The sequence below is a fragment of the Ips typographus genome, unplaced genomic scaffold (genome assembly GCF_016097725.1).
Source record: "Ips typographus isolate SLU unplaced genomic scaffold, UJ_Ityp_2.0 IpsContig34, whole genome shotgun sequence".
NCBI lineage: Eukaryota > Metazoa > Arthropoda > Insecta > Coleoptera > Curculionidae > Ips > Ips typographus.
In genome coordinates, this window is record NW_028098573.1 from 535732 (window position 1) to 555936 (window position 20205).

At 36.4% G+C, this 20205-nt stretch overlaps 3 protein-coding genes across 3 annotated transcripts in view; 2 read left to right on the forward strand and 1 right to left on the reverse strand.

The window, feature by feature from the left end:
- LOC145739682 (uncharacterized) overlaps window positions 1–20205 on the reverse strand; it is a 242805-nt gene that overhangs the window by 92332 nt on the left and 130268 nt on the right. The gene's annotated exons all lie outside the window — the stretch shown is intronic.
- On the forward strand, window positions 4147–4821 carry LOC145739702 (uncharacterized). Its single transcript, XM_081994999.1, has one exon. It carries the CDS (start codon window positions 4147–4149, stop codon window positions 4819–4821), a length of 675 nt encoding a protein of 224 aa, XP_081851125.1.
- On the forward strand, window positions 10157–14242 carry LOC145739703 (uncharacterized). The gene is made up of 4 exons (XM_081995000.1): window positions 10157–12848; window positions 12891–13055; window positions 13134–13472; window positions 13572–14242. The coding sequence occupies exons 1-4, from the start codon at window positions 10157–10159 to the stop codon at window positions 14240–14242; spliced, it is 3867 nt and encodes a 1288-aa protein (XP_081851126.1).

Genomic DNA, 20205 nt, shown 5'->3' on the forward strand with positions numbered 1-20205 from the left:
TATTGGTATCAGATATTTGTAGAATATGAGTACAAAAAGAAAATACTTAGTTTCACGTTCTACCTATTATTTACAGTACCTATACAAAAATTAACATAAAAATTAGTCCGTTTTTTTTCGGCTTCGCCTCACGCTGCAATCATGTAAAAGCGGCAAAAGTACTTTTTTACGACGACTGCTGTGAGGTGGAGTGGAAGGACAACTCACATCATTTTCGTAGCTCGAACTTATTGTCACCGATAAATCACTTTGACGGAATGTGTTTATTTCAAACAGGTATGTCAAGCGTTGTTATGGAAACGCTGAAAAAGTTGGTGAGTAGATTGTTAGTAGAAAGCGAAAATGCTCTAGAGCAGAAAATGATTCATTTTCTGCTCGCGCGCGGCAAATAACTACTTTCTGCTGTTAAATGGAAGCGTACATGTGGTACTTTCAAAGTCAGTCGTCGAAAAACATAATTTCTGAAACAGCACTGTAATCAGAAAACAAGTTGAATTAACATTGTTAAAAATAGAATATGACGCCCATTAGACTAATAAAAGTGACGATGGAAACCAAAAACCAATACGTCGTATCTCAAATATAATTTTGCCATGTTGTAGAGGAAGAAGCAACATTTCATTGAACTTCGAATTGCTCAACTATGTCTAAATTCCGGTCTTCTCAAATAACCGAAATCATCATGGTGAGTCCCGAAAAATGAAAGATGACTCTAACAGTTTCAGCTTTGTGACTAAAAAATATGTACTTCTATTTGGGAGCGCCCATCAAAAGAAGGTCCTGTCATAAAACGACCCAAATCGTAAACTACACTTTTTTTAAATAAAGGTAACAGCTAAACTCAGGTATCAGTTTTGTTAGCTAGCTTTCTGCTTTCAGTTTGGGTGTTGTTTCGAAAGTTTGATAATCGCTTTTTGTTTTAGTTACTGTTTTTGTAGTGTTCATTTACGATAAAATACATATATTTGATTTTCTCTTTTTGCAATAATTATTTACTCTTTCACTTTATTAACGGCAGAAATCGTGGTTTCCATTGGCAAGCTTGTGCGAAGCTAGTGTATTTGAATCCTGTTCTATTTTATGTCACTAAATCAATATGCTAAAATAAGAAACAAAAATTCAAAACTTAAAACCTATCTGTATCCATTTCTGAGATATTTACCATTTTATGTAAAATAAAAATAAAATATACACTTGCAGTACCTAATCTAACTAATTAACTAAGCTAACCTGAATTTTAACCCGCTACCGAACTATTAGCATTAGTATTAAAAGTAAACAAATAAAAAAATACTATTTCGTACTAATTATATTATAAATAATTTTTAAACTTCTTCCATTTAAATTTAAACATAAATTAAATCCATTGGAAAACAACGAAGAATTATAAATTATATAATTTCACTCTAAAAATGTTGACTCTCTCTAGCTTCGAATCCGTAGCACTAACCAATCAACTTTTATACGTCAATAGAAAGCTTATTTCATTGGCTATTCATTGACTTACAAAAGTTTATACAAAGTGTTGCAAATAACCTAGTTATTGACGATTGTAAGAAAAGATGCACCAAAAAAGACATAAAAAAACGAGTCAAATTTGACGCTTCCTAGCGGCCGAACCGTTCAACCTATTAACTATAACCTATAGCTGTTGTACCACATGTAGTGACATCTGTACTCAACTATATAAGCTAGAACGTTCAAATGGCGTCCCAAAATCTAGGAACAGCACCATTGATATCGCATCATTCGGTAAACAGCGATATAATTGGTGAGGTTTGGTTTAACAAAAAAAAATTCCTTCGTTACTAGATTGCTAACTCTTTAAAAAGTCGGCAACATCGCGGAGGTTCGCCCGCGATAAGTTATGTGTAGTCTTTATTGCAATTAGATAGTCGTTTAGCACGCACTCAACCATTGTGTGATGAGTTTAGGGGACCACCAGGACGAAATATAATTGTTATTGACACCGATGATGAATTGGCATTATCAGCTGATAATATTAGTCAAGAAAAACCAGGAAGATATCAATTTTAAGATTTATTTTATGAAATAAGTGCGCGTGCTTCACTGATATTGTCAAATCATCATAAAATAGAGTCAATTGATAACATCTCCCGACCGAAATCACATAATTCCCAGCGACGTGTTACGGGGTTTTCAATAAAATTACCAAACATTATAAACAATTCTCAAGTTGGAATTTCGAGACGCATTTTATTCAATAATTGATCAAAACTCATCAATGGATGAATTGCACAAGTTTTATTATTTAAAAGCACACCTTGATGTTAGAGTACATTAAAACTACAAAAGATAATTATAGTATTGCCTTAAACATGTTAAAAGACAGCTACGAAAATAATAGACTAATTATTTTTAATTTTGTCAATGGTTTATTTAAAGCGCCTTCGGTAGTCAAAGAATCACATACTGAATTGCGTAGCTTATTTGATTTATTTAATAAAAATGTTTAAGGTTTAAAAGCATTAAATCAACCCACAGATCAGTGGTCAGTGTTACTTGTTTATTTAATGGTTACAAAACTTGACCACCCAGCTCGTTTTTGTTAAAGAGAAATGTGAGTTTTTAGAGAAACGTGAAACTGTGAGTACAAAAAGTAATAAAAATCAAAATGAAACAATAATAGAAATTTTAATTAAAAGTTCAAAAATCGTACTCATTACTAACAAATAGCAATAACAAATTTACTTGTTTTTACTGTAAATCAAGTCATTCAATATTTAGATGCAATTCATTTTTAAAATTTGATCCTAATAAAAGAAAGCACAAAGCGGTAAGGCTGAAACTGTATCTAAACTGTTTGAATCCAAAACATGCATTTGAAAATTGTAGAATATGTGCTGCAGCAAGAGAAATAAACGCAGGCCGAGCGGTTCGAGCAGACGAGAGAAGGGCGCACATAAACATTGCGAATAATCACGACCCGGTTGAAGATAGAAACAGTATTCAACGCAACGATGACCTTGGCCGCATTTGTTTTCGCGCTCCATGGAGCGAGCAGAGCTTTTTTGACGTAACGATGACGTAATTTGGGAAAACCATAATTTGACCAATTGTCAAATTACGTCATTGTGACGTCAAAAACGCTCTGCTCGCTCCATGGAGCGCGAAAACGAATGCGGCCCTTGTCTCGCCTCAAACTACGTTAATAAGTCGGGCTAATAAATATGCGCTGTTGTCTACTGCTTCTGTTTTCATCCTAAATAAAGGATTACAGTTTAAGGCGACTGTTTTACTAGATCAAGGCTCACAATCAAATTTCATTACTGGGAGCTTTTGTAATAAAATTGGTTTTCATAAAAAAGAACTTAATTATTCTGTTTCGGGTGTTGGAAGTAATACCTTTTTGCAAGGTAGATATAAAACTAGGTGTACATTAAAATCACGCATCGGGAGTTTCCAAACAGAAGCAAATTGTTTAGTTTACCGAAAATTACTGAAGCGATGCCGATAAGATCATTTGATTCAAGTTGCATTTCGATACCGGAGCATGTAAATCTAGCCGATCCTGACTTTAACATCAGTAAAGATATTGACATGTTATGTGGTGTAAGTATTTTTTATGACATTTTGCTAACCAATCAAATTAAATTGGGAAAATTGGGCACTTTAGCAAATTAGGCTGGCTAATAGGAGGTGACATTAATATTTCGATTTGAAGACCACAGGGGAAAAAGGCGCTTTGTCAAAAAAATCGATTTCGAGAAAAACCAGTTTAAAGGTTTTAATTCCTTACAGTCTTGTTTAAATTTTAACTAGATTTTTGAACTAGGGTAGAAATGACGACTCAGCATTTGTAGTAGCACCTATTAGGTAGATTTGGTGTGGTCTTCATTTGTAAAAGTGAAGTGCAATGCAAATGAAAATGCAAATGCAAATGAAAATCTTACCAAAGTTTGGGCAATCGAAGAATGTGATGTAAAGAATGTGGTTGATAATTTTGCAGAATCCCATTTTTAAAATAATTACTACAGACATTCTCGAGGACGGTTGGTAGTTAGAATTCCTTTTAAACATAATGCTCAACTATGTTATTCAAAAGATATGGCCTTAAAAAATTATTATTCTTTAGAAAATCGTCTTTCAAAATGTTCTAAGTTAAGAAATGAGTACAATAGCTTTATGGAGGAGTATGAAAGATTAGGTCATATGACTTTTTTGAGTGCAAATATAGACGAATTAGGTGATGGTAGCTGTGGTAATGCTTATTCTGTGAGCCACCACGCAGTAATTGGTGAAGATAGTTTAACAACCCGTTTAAGAGTAGTTTTTAACGGATCTGGTATCACTGATAATAATTTGTCATCAAATGACACTCAAGTGGTAGGACCCACCATTCACAAATATGTCTTAAACGCAGACATATCAAAAATGTACAGACAAGTTTTGATTAATAAGTCTGATAGAAAATATCAAAGAATATTTTGGCGTAGCGACCCCACAGATGTTCTTAAGTGTTACGAACTGAATGTGATCACCTATGGATTGGCATCCTCTCCATTCTTAGCCATTAGGTGTCTCTACCAACTCACATTAGAAGATACCCGCCCTTTAGCAAGCAACGAAGTACAAAACTGTTGTTACATAGATGATATGTTAACTGGATCACATTCAAAGGAGGAATTGTTAAAGATTCAAAACGAGGTCAGTGAGATTTTGTCTAATTCAGGATTTGATTTACAAAAGTATCTTTCATATCGATCAGAATTATTAGAGAATTTTAATGTAAACAGAGATTTAGAGGCCAGTATTTTAGTGTTTGGTGAAGCTGAAAATAACAAGACTTTAGGCATTTAGTGGAAACCTCAAAGTGATAAAATTCAGTACAACATTAGGAAATTTAGTTTATTTGAATCTGTGACAAAACGATTGAGTTTGTCAATAACTAGCCAGATTTTAGATATTTTAGGTCTTTTAGGGCCAATAAGAATTTGAGCTAAAATTATTTTGCAGTTGCTCTGGAAAGAAAAACTGTCTTGGGATGAGGAAATGTCAGAATCATTACTAGAAAAATGGATTTTATTTACAATATAAGACATTGTTCATCCTAATAAATTGCAGATTCCACGGCAAGTTTTTTTTATTTCAATTCTCGATATGTAGAAGTACATGCTTTCGCCGATGCTTCAGAAAGGGCATATGGAACATGCATCTACATTCGGAGCAAAATAGATAATGAAGAGTATTCAGGCAAGTTATTAACTGCTAAAAGTAAAGTAGCACCACTTCGTTCAGTCACTCTGCTGAACTGCTCAGTGTGGTTTTGGCATGCAAATTGACGCAAAAAGTAAAACGATCAGTAAATGTTGATTTTAATTAATGTTTTTTTTTTGGAGTGATTCCATGATCACCTTGTGTTGGATAAAAGATTTACCTGAGAAACGGAAAACGTTTGTGTCCAATAGAGTGTCTTTTATCCAGGAAAACTGTAACATCGATGAATGGTTTCATGTTAAATCACAAGACAATCCAGCAGATCATATTTCAAGGGGCTTATCTGCAGAAGAGTTGTCTAAAAGGTATTTTATGGTTTGAGGAACCTTCTTGGATGAAATCTGATGTTTCAAAATGGCCTGTAAATTTAAAAGATTCCGGAGACCTTAAAACCATTCCTGAAGAACGAGTACATATGCATTTTGCAGTAAACGTATTTGATCTAAACTTATTTTCAAAATTTTCTAGTTTAACCAAATTAAAAAGAGTGGTAGCTTTATGCAAAATTAATTATTTTATTTACAACATCCCCATTATTTTCAATTTACAACATCCAAATGAAAAATTAGTAGCTGCAATCACAACAAATAAACTTGATCAGAGCTTATTGACTTTGGTAAAAATTTTCCAACAGCAATCATTTCAAAAAGAATTATCTGACTTAATGAAAAGTAAACGTCTCAAATAATAGTCACATTTTATCCTTAAACCCGTTTCTTGATCAAGAAGGCATACTCCGAGTGGGTGGTAGACTTACTAAGTAAAATTTGCCCTTTTCAAGAAAACATGCTATTATTTTACACAATAAGAATAAATTGACCAAGTTAATAATGTGAAAGTAATGAAGACACGATTTATTAGCATTTGTGGACTTGTTTATTGTATTAAAAAAGGATGCACTCAGGCACATTTACAAGCAAACCAAAAGTTTTCAACAACCAAGCCGCTAAAACCTAATAATAAAAGTCAACGGTCAAAAACAAAAACGCGGAAAATCAGATGTCATTGTCTTGTCAAACGTCAAACGTAAACGTCAAGTTAGTAACTAGGTACTTAATGTGTAATCTACCAAAAGAGAGGGGAACTCAACACTATCCGTTTGCTCATACTAGTTATGATTACGCTGGATATTTTTTGCTTAAGGATCGTAAGAGCAGGGAACTTAAGCTTGTCAAAGCATATGTGTGTGTTTTCATTTGCTTGGCTATCAAGGCGATACATCTATAACTTATTAAAAGTTTGGATAGTGAGGCATTCATTGCTGCGCTTAAGTGATTTATCTCTCGTCGTGGAAAACCCCAGAGCATGTATTCGGATAACGGAACTACATTTTTGGGTGCCAATAATATATTTAGCACTTTTTGAAAATAAAATTCTCCTAAATTTCAAAATTATTTGGCTAATGAGGTTGTCAGTTGGCATTTTATTCCTCCTCGTGCCCCTAATTTTGGTGGTCTGTGGGAGGCGGGGGTTAAAAGCTTCAAATTTCATTTCAAGCATGTTATTAGAACTATACATTTAGACTATGAAAATTTTATGACAATAGTGACACAAATTGAGGCCATTTTAAATTCGAGACCGATCAGTCCGCTATCATCTGATCCCGAAGATATGCAGCTATTAATTCCTGGGAATTTTTTGGTTGGACGACCACTAACGTCGATACCTGAACCTGATTACTGTGGCATAAGGGACAATCGGATGAGCCAGTATATCGGATATGCAAAGCTTTAAGATTATTAGTTGTGGGTTTGACTTTTCCACCAGTTAAATTAATAGAGTTCACTTGAAGAAGGAACATACATAAACAAAAACAAAACTACACTACGATGAACTCAAGTTGAGATATTTTTAGAAAGCTTATTAAACTCTATACGTATAAAACTCTACCAAAATTAGTGCAATTAAACGAGTTGTTGAGGCTTAAACTAAAGGATACACCGACAAAAGTGGTCAATGTTGACGGCCTTTGGGGGCCAAACGATACTACTTAAGTAATCAACTTTTATACGTTAATGGAAAGCTTATTTCACATGACTTACCATTGTCGCTTTTCCTCCAAACAACGAGGCATTATCATTTTTGATATCCGACGTTTCGTTTTCTAGTTACCATCATCAACTTTAATTTTTACGGCCATATTGAATTTTGGCATATTGTAATAGAGCCTAGTTTTCTGATTACGATGATGTACCATAAGTTATGGTCCAGTTTTGATCATTAAAGTTAGGGTTAGTAAATGTTTGAAAATGTCTGGCAAATGCGTTAGCTTTGTCTTGGTCTGTGTATTGTTCGGTGCCATTTTCGATTATTGTCCCTAGCGGATTTGTTTTCTAGTACCGTGATAGTTTTTTAATTTTCTGCCAGTATGTTTTTCTACTCCTTCGGAAAGATTCGGGTTGGTTTTTTATTCGATTATAATGAAATCTTGGGGCTAATGTAGGCACATTGTAAAATTAGGATTGTACAGGGTGTCGCAGACAAATGTGGCATGGAAAAGTGGTCTGTTTTTTAAGAGGTACACTCTATATTTTATTTAATTCTTGGATAGAAGTATTGATTATAAAAAAGGGTTGTTAAATGAATGACATAATGTAGCATGCCCCGTTTTCGACAAAATTGCGACTAAAAATAAATGAAAATTTTTACATTCGAAAATGTATGGCAATAAACTACGAGTAAATAAATGAATAGTTAAAATCTTAACTTTTCATGAACTATGTAAAAATGCTTATTGTAATTTTGTTTGCGTCAAAAAACTTTTTGGATATGTTTCATCTAGGTAGTTTTAAGAAAAATTGTAGGGGAAATCTACTTTAAATAAAGAGTCTAAGGGCATTATAAAAAATAACGCCCTAGACATTATTTCGTAGATAATTGATCTTAATAGGTGTCATTATTGATGAATCCATAGCCCTGTCGGATATTAAATAATAAAAATTGCAAATAAGTTATCAAGTCTATTTCCAAGGTTTTGACTAACATTTCTTTATTGATACCCTTTAAAATCTACCTTTAAAACCAAAAATTAAGGGTTTTAGTCAAGTTTCATGATTGTTGTCACTGAGATTTACATTTCCACATAAAAAAGTAGTTTTTCAGCTTTGTAATTGCCTTCAAAATGTTGAAAATGGCTCAGAAATCTGTAATTGGTCTATCATCTATTAATGTTCCAGATTTCGGCTATCATTTTCTTGTTGGTAGTTAGTATAGTTTAAAATGTATCTTAAAAGCCAAAAATTAAGCCTTTTAGTCGAGTTTCATGATTGTTGTTTTTGATTTTTACATTTCCAGGTAAAAATGGTTTTGAAGCTTTGAAATTGCCTATAAAATGTTGATAATTGGCTCAAAGGCTTCTATGTTTTTGAATAAAAATTTATATATTGTATTATAGCCAACTTTTACAATTACCACATTCAAAAAAAGAAACCGGAAAGTACAGGTGTGAGTTGTGTGGGCTTTTAGCCTGCATAAAATGTTAAGTTATATGTATGTACTGGCAAAAGTTCACCTAGCAAGTTTTATATTGCATACCTAACCCTTTAATTAGGAATACCCAATGTTTATACTTAAGTCATGTAGTGCAAGTAAGTCAAGCAACTATTTTTATACAAAATTGTTAGAAATAATTATCGAATATTGCTCGAGTTCAGTTCTATATTATCTCAGAAGAATGTAATGTCTCCACTCTGTGAAGATGGACTATCAAATAGTAATACCAAACCACGGACAACGCCTGTAATTCCTTGGGTATTAAGTGCATATTGTGCACCCGAGCATCCACTGTGACGTCACCCGGCGTATCGCATTGAGAAAACAAGTTCCGCTGATAGGGCAAATTGGATCTGTTGTGATGTCAAATGCCAACTTGTCACTTAGCTTTTGTTTTTGTTTTGTTGTGTCAGAAAAATTAACATGCAGCTAAAATAATTGTATTTTTATTACAATAGTCTAATAATTGGTGAAGATTATACACTGAATTCACGTAAATGTATATTTTTCAATGGTCATAATGCACACAACGCCTGCTAGCCCAGGTAAGATTACAATGACAATTAGGCAATTTCATACCTAACCTGAATAATCTTTGCTGATGCATCCATCGACCTCTTAACTTATGGACTGGCCTTCGCTTCACGAAAGCACGACGGAGCGTGCGGCCAACATTAGTAAGAGAGGTCCGAGAGAGAGAGAGTATATTCCGGGCAAAAAGTTACGCTGCTATATGGAAGGAGACCGAGAAAACGACGACTTTTACTTGAAGTTGGCTTAATATGAGATTAATAAAAAACGGTAGCAATTGAAATTTTTATTAACGTAACAAAATGTACATACGAGCACATTTTCAAAGCGTTTACTTAAAAAAAAACGCTATTATTAAATCTGAAAAGCATCAATTATATAGTTCCCATTTTATTGTTTTAAAGCAATATGACATATTTTAAACAACATTTCAGCCATTTAAAGAAATGTATTGCAGCTTATTTAACACAAAAAAGCTTTGCCTAGAGTTTTACTAATCAAATTTGAGAAGATATATGTTGTATCTATGTACATTTTCTAGTTTCAACTGTCATCTGTTAGCTGAAAAATTTTGTTTTGAAAAGTAATGTCAACGTGTAACTATAACCTAAAAAAAGGGAGATTATTGGCGTTAAGTAAAAAATAGGCACATGTTCTTGATATCTTTTAGGGTTTTAATCCCAATCTAAAGTTTAGTTCTAACACCGAATAAAGTTGAATTCGAGTAAAGGGTGTTATATTTTTTCCCGATCCAGAGTGCAAGAGACAACTCCAAGGGCAAAACGGGTAGTTTTGTTCGAGGGCAACATTAGTGGCGACCGTGACAGGACTCTTGTGACTTTGGTTGGGGTTGGACAGTTTTGTAGTGTATTTTTTGAGCTTTTGGGGATATAGTATGGAGCAGCTAAGGAAGAATAGAAAAATTCTGCGTACTATGTTTACAAAGAGTGCCAATGATTTGGAAGAGCTACTAACTGGTGAAGAGGTGAACTTAGATGTTCGAGTGGCCTTCGACATGTTGAATAATAAAGCTGAGAAGCTAAAAGCTCTCAATGAGGAAATATATGATCTACTGTTGAGCGAAGATACTGAAGAGGACCTCATAATGACGGAGTTAGAAGCATGTGATAACTACATGAAGAGATTCTCCTTATTAAGTTTACGTTACGAATCCCTCATGCAGAAAGATAGAAATGGATACCATACAGCTTCAGGACACCCGGAAACCAATAGTGTTGCACCGTTACAAGGTAAACATAAGTTTAAGTTGCCTGTTATTGAATTTAAGACATTTTCCGGTAATATCAAGGAATGGTTACCATTTTGGTCACAATTTCGCAAAGTTCATGAAGACCCTGACATTGATTGCAATGATAAAATTGAATACCTTATTCAGGCTACTGTTCCTGGCAGTAGAGCCAGGTTACTAGTAGAAAGTTTCCCTGCTGTTAAAGAAAATTATCCTAAGATCGTTGAGTCACTAAAATCTCGTTTTGGCAGGGAAGATTTGCAAATAGAGGTGTATATACGTGGTCTGCTGCAGCTTATTATTAACAATGCTACCTCTAGTAATAATATAGACGTATGTTCACTTTATGATGGCCTGGAAACACAAATTCGTGCTTTGGAGACTTTAGGCATTACCACAAGTGGATATTCAGCAGTGTTGTTTCCTTTGATTGAGTCTTGCCTACCTGAGGACTTATTAAGAGTGTGGCAGCGATCGTTTATTAGTAGTAGTATACCATCAGAGCCACCAGATGTTGAAGCAGTCAGTCTCGAGGCCAAACTAAAACATTTGCTACATTTTCTGCGAAATGAGGTTAATAATGAGCAACGCATTGTTCTTGCAGCACAGGGATTTGGTCTACGTAGTGAAACTGTGGACAATTTTCAAGAGACCCCTGTGAAAGCAAACTCCCGTCGACAGCCTAGTGCCAGTGCACTGTTGGTGCAGTCAAACCAGAAGCCAAGTCCACCACAACGAGAACCAAATAAATGTGTATTTTGCAACAGTTGTCATGACAGCCTAAACTGTTTTAAAGCCCAAGGTATGACTTTGGAGAAGAGGAAAGAGTTGTTGTCTTCCATGAGGGCTTGTTTTCGATGCTTGAAGTTGGGTCATCAGTCACGGCAGTGCCATGCCAGGGTTAAATGCATAATTTGTGGAAAGTCACATGTAACCCTTATGTGTTTCAGTCTATCAACAGGTGGAAAAGCAGTGACAGAGCTGAAAGCCGACGAAACTCCCGCGTCGACGTCCAACGATTTTTTGACTTGTACTAATGGGACGGGTTCTCATGTATTTTTGCAGACTTTGAAGGTTAACTTGAATGGTCCACATGGTTCCAAAAGCGTGAGGGTACTTATTGACACTGGTTCACATAACAGTTACATACTAAAAGCCACAGCAGACTCATTAGGATTTTCTATAAAACAGAATTTTAAAATACGCCACTGTTTGTTTGGAGGAGTGTCATCTGAACAGAACCACAATGTTTATGATATTTGTTTAAGTCAAGGAAATTACAAGTGTACTTTAGAAGCTTTATCTCAAAATGTTATTTGTACAGATGTTTTGCCTGTTTTTTATGGACCCTGGATGGACGATTTGAGGCAGAAGGACATTCCCCTCTCTGATTTTAATACTCCAGGCCCCATAGAGGTGTTGATAGGGTCGGATGTAGCTGGGAAGCTGTATACTGGACGTACCCTTAAGCTGACAACCGGTTTAGTTGCTGTGGAAATGCTACTTGGTTGGACCCTGATGGGAAAGGTACCAATTGATAGACCTTTAGGACACACTTTAAGTGCTATAAGTTTACTTATAAATGATGCTTTACTGTCCCAACTATGGGATTTAGATACTTTAGGAATTCGTGACCCTTATGAACAACGCTCTCGAAGAGAACAAGCTTCGGCGGCAGTACAGCTCTTTTTAGAATCTGTTCAAGTTACACCAAGGGGTCGTTATAAAGTAAGGCTTCCCTGGGTAGATGGACATCCGCCATTGCCTTCAAATTATGAGCTGGCACAAAAACGTTTGAAAAACACTTTGACGAAATTAATCACCAGTCAATTGAGGCAACCTTACGATGAAGTTTTCTTGGAATGGATTAAAGCTGGGATCATTGAAGAAGTTAGAGAAAACCAGGTAACTTCATTGGTTCATTATTTACCTCACAGGCCAGTCGTCAAGGAAAATAGCACTACCAGAATTAGACCAGTGTTCGACGCGTCAGCCAAAGACAAACAGGGACCCTCACTGAATCAATGTTTAGAGACTGGCCCCAACTTAGTAGAGCTGATACCAGACATACTTCTTCGTTTCCGTCAATATAAAATAGGTGTGTCTGCAGATATAAGAAAAGCATTTCTACAGATTAGTATTCACGAAGCTGACCGAGACTTTCTGCGCTTTTTATGGGTCGATTCTGAAGGGAATGAAATAATTTATCGACACAAACGAGTAGTCTTTGGTATTAGAAGTAGTCCATTTTTGTTGGGGGCTACCTTAGAGTACCATATAAATCAAGGTTTGAAGGAATGTAGTCTTGAGTTTTCCAAACAAACTTTAGAAAGACTTAGTAAGAGCTTTTATGTAGATAATTGTGTTTGTAGTGTTCCAGATGAAGAAAGCTTGATTACTTTTCGACGAGAAGCCACTACATTTTTGGAGAAAGCATTATTTGACTTGAGAGGGTGGGAGTTTTCTCATCAGACGTTACCAGAAAACAGCGAACCCGTGACTGCGTTACTTGGAATGGAGTGGAACACTGACCAGGATACCTTAGGTTTGAATAAATCGCTGTCACACTGTTTTGAACAATTTCTGAATACCCCTGTAACAAAAAGAATAATGCTGTCTGTAGCTCAAAGAATATTTGATCCTATTGGGTTTACTTGTCCTACGACATTGGTTCCCAAACTGCTGTTGCAACTGACATGGGGAATGAAAATAGGTTGGGACGCTGAGGTTACTCCGGATATTTCCAAAGACTTTAAGAACTGGCTGACAGAGTCAAAACATCTTTTGGAACTGTGTACTTCACTGTCGGTTGTTAATTTTCTTCAAGCTCTTCGTAGGTTTATCGCTAGACGAGGACGACCACGGACCATTTACAGTGATAATGGGACTAATTTCGTAGGGACAGAGACACTGTTCAGCAAGCTGGACTGGGATAAAATTACTACGGAAACCAGTATAGAACGTATTACCTGGAAATTCAACCCTCCGTCCGCACCCTGGTGGGGAGGATTTTAGGAAAGGTTAGTGGGAGCTGTTAAACAACTTCTCCGTAAGACTTTAGGACGGGCGTCGTTGAATTACGAGGAGCTAGTCACAGTATTGTGTGATTGCGAAGCAATTGTGAACTCCAGACCGTTGACGTATTTGTCAGATGATCCCGAAGAACTAATACCTCTCACTCCCATGTTCTTTTTGAGAGACCAGGCGAGCAGTAGCGTTTGTGACATTGATGCAATAGATGGTCAGTCACTTTGCAAAAGAGTTGTATATCTCAGGAAAATCCGAGAAGATCTACATCGAAGATTCCGAACTGAGTATTTAGGTCAGTTAAAGTTACTAAACTGGGGAAAACGTACAACAGAACCTAAACTTGGTGATATTGTCCTTATTGGCAATGACAATGAGAAACGCCTCGATTGGACTATGGGACGGATTTGTGAGCTGATGCCTGGCAAAGACGGACAAGTACGTTTGGTCAAAGTGTCTACTAACCGAGGAACCTTTATGCGGCCGATTCAGAGACTTTACCCTTTGGAATGTGTGCAGCAGGTTAAGGTATGTGAACCAAGTTCGTCCGAATGTGTTCCTCAAGTCGTGAAAACCACCTCCAAAAAGAATGGTACAGATGAGGCTGATCCAGAACAAGAAGTTCTGATCCCTAGACCGGCTCCAGTGATGCAGAAGATGACTAGAAGCGGGCGTGTGTCTAAGATGCCCAAAAAATACTTGTAAATTTAAATTTGATTTGTGAGTCACTTGATTGTACTTTTTAAGTGACTCGGGTGGGAGAATGTTGTATCTATGTACATTTTCTAGTTTCAACTGTCATCTGTTAGCTGAAAAATTTTGTTTTGAAAAGTAATGTCAACGTGTAACTATAACCTAAAAAAAGGGAGATTATTGGCGTTAAGTAAAAAATAGGCACTGTTCTTGATATCTTTTAGGGTTTTAATCCCAATCTAAAGTTTAGTTCTAACACCGAATAAAGTTGAATTCGAGTAAAGGGTGTTATATTTTTTCCCGATCCAGAGTGCAAGAGACAACTCCAAGGGCAAAACGGGTAGTTTTGTTCGAGGGCAACAATATAAATCCACATTTTATTGATTCCTATATCTGAGGAACTTTTATGGGTGGTTCTCAAATCAGTGATATGATCAGTCTTCATGGCTCAGACTTGGTGTTAACTGTTGTTGATTCAAAAAATCACTTCTATTTATTTGATACTGATCATTAACAATATACAAATGGGTACTGGGCATATAAATATGACAGATGTTATATCGTCTGTACCATTAGTTGCAAATTTAGGTATTTCCTTAATTTAAGCTCCTGTTTTCAATAAAAGTAAAAAAGAAAAAGGCGAAAAATTAAATGAACATTGAAAACTAAAAATATTAAAATCATTACTGATGACAGAAAATGACAGTTTTGGTCAGTTTTTGTCTAATTCTATTTGGCACTTCATTTTTGCAAAAGTTAATGTGGTGAAGCCTAACAGTGAAGTAGTTTTTTAAAATTAATCTAATTAATTGTAAAATATGACCATCTAACGAATCTTGGTCAGTGCAATGTTTAGATAAAGATGAAAATATTTCCTGAATGTTCAATTTTCTAATTGCCAAAGAAACAAGTTTAACCATTATATTAGATGAAGAAAAATGTTGTAATGATTTGATGACACTTTCAGCAACAATGCAAACTTTAACAACATCTTTAGATGGTTTACAAAGGCCGCCTCTATTTTTTTTGTTTAAGAGCATCGACATAGAAGCATCACTAATCAAAGAAGCAGAGCAAACATTGCAATTAATACTTTTTATTAATTTTCGGCTGACAAAACCTGCTATATATTCAACAACGTCACATATATATGAGCAATTCTGAATGTTATTAAGATTTTTAATAAAATCTAAGTCAGCTTCTTCTGAAAAATTTTCATCTTCATATAATAAATCTACACCAGCAATGTTATTATCTGTTTTAGTAGAGGTAACATTTAAAATTGACGTGTTGTCCTGCGCTAAGCAGTTAGCTGTATTTGGAGATACTATTTCGGAATGAACTAGAAGCCTTTTGTAGGCAGTTTCGAATTGCCATGCTGTCGGATTATTCGAAAAACCACCTCTTCTACGTATGGCCGAAAAAAACATTTCCAAGTGATCCTGACTTAACTTGTAGGTTAACAGAAACTGTAAAACATCTGTTTCGAGTAAGTTAGTGAATAAGTTTTCAATACTCGATAAACAAATAATCAATCCAAGAAATCCCGTTTTCCGTCCAGTTACCATTATATTTTCACCTTTAATTCCCTTTAGCGAGCTTAAATATTCAATAGAACTCCTAATAAATGTTTTTAAGAATTCCTTATTTCCCTTAAAGAGGGGTCTTTTGAAAGGAGTATTTCCTAGAAAGTTTCTTATATTTAAAATGTCAAAAATATTATTAATATTTCGTAGAACGTAATCTTGTTGCACAATGTAGCCCAGATTCTTCTTGTAATTTAACAAGCTTTTTGAGCAAATTCCAATTAATCTTTTTGCCTTCATGGTCATAAAGAAAACCCCAGTCGCCTAAAGTGTTTCCGTACCAGTTTAATCATGTGGCATGCATCTAATATAATATGAACTTTTTCATTATTTATAGGGTTAATAAAATAAGGTTTTAAATTTAAAAAATCTAAATTAGCTCCTAATATATTTGCCGTAGCGAGGTTTGAGGCACAGCCGTCAAAAGTTAAAGTTTTTGTTGTGACACCAATACCTTCAAGCTGAAGAAAGCAGGCCCTTACTAAGTTTGCTTTCTCTTCCGCAGATAGGGAATCAATTAAAAAGTAGGCTAGTGGAACTTTCCATCTACTATTAAGGCCCACCAACATGAAAACTAACACATTTTTAGCTTTTGGCAAATTATCACTGTCCTGCATCCCCGTTCCAAAATTAACATATCCCACATGCCTACTTCACTGAACATGTTCATGGATTGACATTTCATCCATCATCAAACCAGCCACCAATTTCTTTCCTTTTTTAGTTTCTACCTCTACTTTAGATTTTACGGCTCGAAGGGCTTCTGAAGTATATCCGGGGGTGCCATCAACCGAACTATACCATTTTGTCAACGTATGTGGATGGGGCAATGCAGTTTTACCAAACATGCTTCTTACATAATTATAAGCAGAAGCCGAATAAAAATGTAATGTCAGAGCAAAGCATCTTAGTTCTGGACTGTATTTGGATCGAGTTTTCTTCTGCAGTTGTCTGAACAAAAGTTGCTTTTCTGCTTCAGAAACGCATTCCTAAACAAATTTCAATACTTTATATTATTATTTGATAAATGAGTTTAAGAATAACATAAGGCAAGGGTATACTCTAGGAATATTATATATGGCCGTGTGCACCAATTTTTTTAAACACTCCGGGCTAAGTAGAACTTATGTTCTGATGTTTACATTGAATTTTCATAACAACATAGGGGCTTTTAGCTTAGGTATATTTTAATTGCATTGGTGCAAATGGGCATTAGTAAAGTTAGTGTCACTGTGGTATCACTAATGTCCGTTTCCTCGACACTCGCGCGCTAAGTTGGGTTTAAGTACCACTTAGATAAGGATTGTTTAGACTGTAATATTTTGCATTTAGTCTGTCACATTCAAATCTCAACTTAGCTTAAGTTGTCCTTAAAATTGACTTGCGAGTGCCGTGGAAACGGGCATAAAAGGCATTTATTTCTATAATCAATGTCAATTTAAAAATCAAATGCCAAATGTTACTTTTAAACTCATATATGAATGTAAGTGAAAGCAAAACTCAGAGTCGATCTCCACAAATATTTATTAATAAAGGTTGTTATCTGCCTAACATGTTTCGGGTGTATTCAGACACCCATCTTCAGAGGCTGTAAGTTATACAGTGTGTTAATTAAATACTTATAAAACTAAGGATATGGAAGCCTACCTTAACTAGATCACTAGTCTGCTGACTGTCATTCTAAAAGGGGGGACAGCTGAACCCAGATGTACTAAGGTGTTTTTTTTATTCTGCACGGGGGAAAAAAACCTTGATCAAAAAACCCAGTTCTGGTTCAGAGGTGACAGGTTGCTCCGTTTTTTATTCTCGAAGGGGAAAAAAACTTAATCAAAACCCAGTGTTGATGTCAAAAATGAAGTTAGTTGTTCGGTTTTTTATTCTTGAAGGGGGAAAAAACTTAATCAAAACCCAAAGAAGTTGAATGATGTAAAAACTGCATGTTTATCTGTAATAAAAAGCATGAATAGAAATAGGATGTCCTGAAGGGGTGTATATGTAATGGGGGGGCGGCAGATAAATTAAAGTCAAAAAGATAAAATGAAAGGCAAGTCAAAAAAAAGGGGGGCTAAACTGTATATCTTACCTGAAGGAGACCAAATGGACACGAAAGGGACGTCACACAACAAAAAACCGCGGTGGACACTCACAAGTTCGACATTTAACAGATTAAAATGGGGGGCGACTTTCCCTTTGTCACTGTGGAGGTGTGACCGTGCAGGGCAACATAGCTTGGGTGCAGCAGGACATGGAGTGGCCAAAATGGCTTCCAACCCACGCCAAGGGCAGGTTGCAGGAAGCGGAAGTCTAGGGGGCAGCAACATATTGCCAAACTCGAAAAAACCAAAAAACAAAAAACCAAATCCCCCAGAGAACTGAAAAGGTCAAAACCCCCAGAGCCGGACATGACAGACAGCTGACAGCAGACAATACATGTGTGATCGGTCCACTCATCAAAACAATACAGTGTAAACAAATAAAGTTAGGTTAAATTGGTACTTAACACCAATCATCCGACCGCTTAATTATAGGTTTAACAAATAATGCAATGGTTAGTCGACAAATGAAAGCAAGAAACAAAATTAAAATTAGATTAACGTTAAGTAATGAGCAACCTTCAACCTGGGGACCCAAAAGCACAGATTAAACACAGTTCTTGAGCACAGGAAAAAGCAAACGTAAGTATCAAACAGTGGGAATTGATTAAGGGTAATTGGGGGTTGAAATCTAATGTAGGGGGACTGGGAAAAGTGTCTGGGGAACTAGAAATTGAGGGATCTGAAGAAAGAAGTGGAGCTATGTCTAAGCTGGTCATTGAGGCAGACCACCTTATCGTTGGATGAAGCCTTGTGGATTTCAAGGACCTCCAGAAGGTCCAGCAGATTGCCTTTTCCACAGAAATGGAGGGGCTTAAAGGCTTAAAGGGGCTTTTTGTTTGGCCGTATTGTATGCAAATGTCACGAAAGGCAGATACGTGCACCAATCTGTCTGCTCTGTGTTGCAGTATAGAGACAGCATGTCAGCCAACGTTTTGTTTAAGCGTTCAGTTAGGCCGTTGCACGAGGGGTGGTATGCCGTTGTAAAAGTGCTTTTCAGACCCATAATCTGTTGTAGTTCCTGCACTAGTTCGGATTGGAATACCTTGCCTCTATCGCTGAGGATGCTTCTAGGAACGCCGTGAATTAGTATTACACGTTCTAATAGGAACTTTGCCACAGGTCCTGCCTTCCCGTTAGGCAGGGCCGCTGTGATGGCGTATCTTGACGCGTAGTCTGTTACCACCACTATCGTTGTCTTGCCTTGGTTACTCCTCCGGAATGGTCCCAGTAGGTCTATTCCTACCTTATCAAATACTTTGCCCACTTTTATTGGCTGGAGTAACCCTAATGGCTTATCGTTTGTTGGCCCTTTCCTCGCTTGGCAGTCCCTACATCCTTTAATGTAATTTCTGACGTCCTTAGTCATAGAATCCCAATAGTATTTGGGAATCATTCTACTTATGGTTTTTGTTACCCCAATATGTCCGCTGGTAGGAGCGTTGTGAGCTTCCCACAAAATTTCCTCCCTAAGTGACCGGGGTATCACGAGTGCGTGTTCCAGTCTTTCCTTCGTTTGTGTTGCTCTATACAGAACGTCCTCCCTCAGCCTAAAATTCTTTATTTTCCGTCGTGTCAGTGCGTCGACGTTTGTTGATTCGGGGTTGCTTATTGCTGATTTTAATTCTAGTATGTCCTTATCTTTATTCTGCAATTCTCCTATGTCTAACGTTGATATCGTAAAAGTGGGTATATCATCTAATTCATCTAATTCGGCTTCGCTCCACCCTGCCACCGGGTTCCGTGATAGACAGTCCGCATCTTGGTGCTTACTGCCCTTTTTGTAGACTACCGTGTAGTCAAATTCTGCCAACTTGAGAGCCCAACGTGCTAATCTTCTTGAGTGATCTTTCACATTGTGAATCCAACATAATGCGTGATGATCTGTTACGATTTTTACAGGGTGTCCATAGATTAGATGCCTTAGGTAGGTCATCCCCCAGACTGCTGCTAATAGCTCCAGCTCGCTGATCGAATAGTTCTTCTCAGCTTTTGACAAGGCCCGGCTTATATAGGCTATCGGGTGGTCTTGACCGTCACTGCCTTCTTGGAGCAGAATTGCCCCTATCCCGTCTATACAGGCGTCCGTGTGCATTGTACATCCCACATTAGGATTATAATGTTTTAGTACTGGGGATGACGTAAGTTTTTCTTTCAGCAGTTCAAATGCTTTCACCTGATCTTCACCCCAACAGAATTTGTTCTTTTTTGTGGCCTCATGTAAGGGCCGTGCCAATACCGCGTAGTCCTTTATAAATTTCCTATAAAAGTTGCATAATCCTAAAAAGCTTTGTAG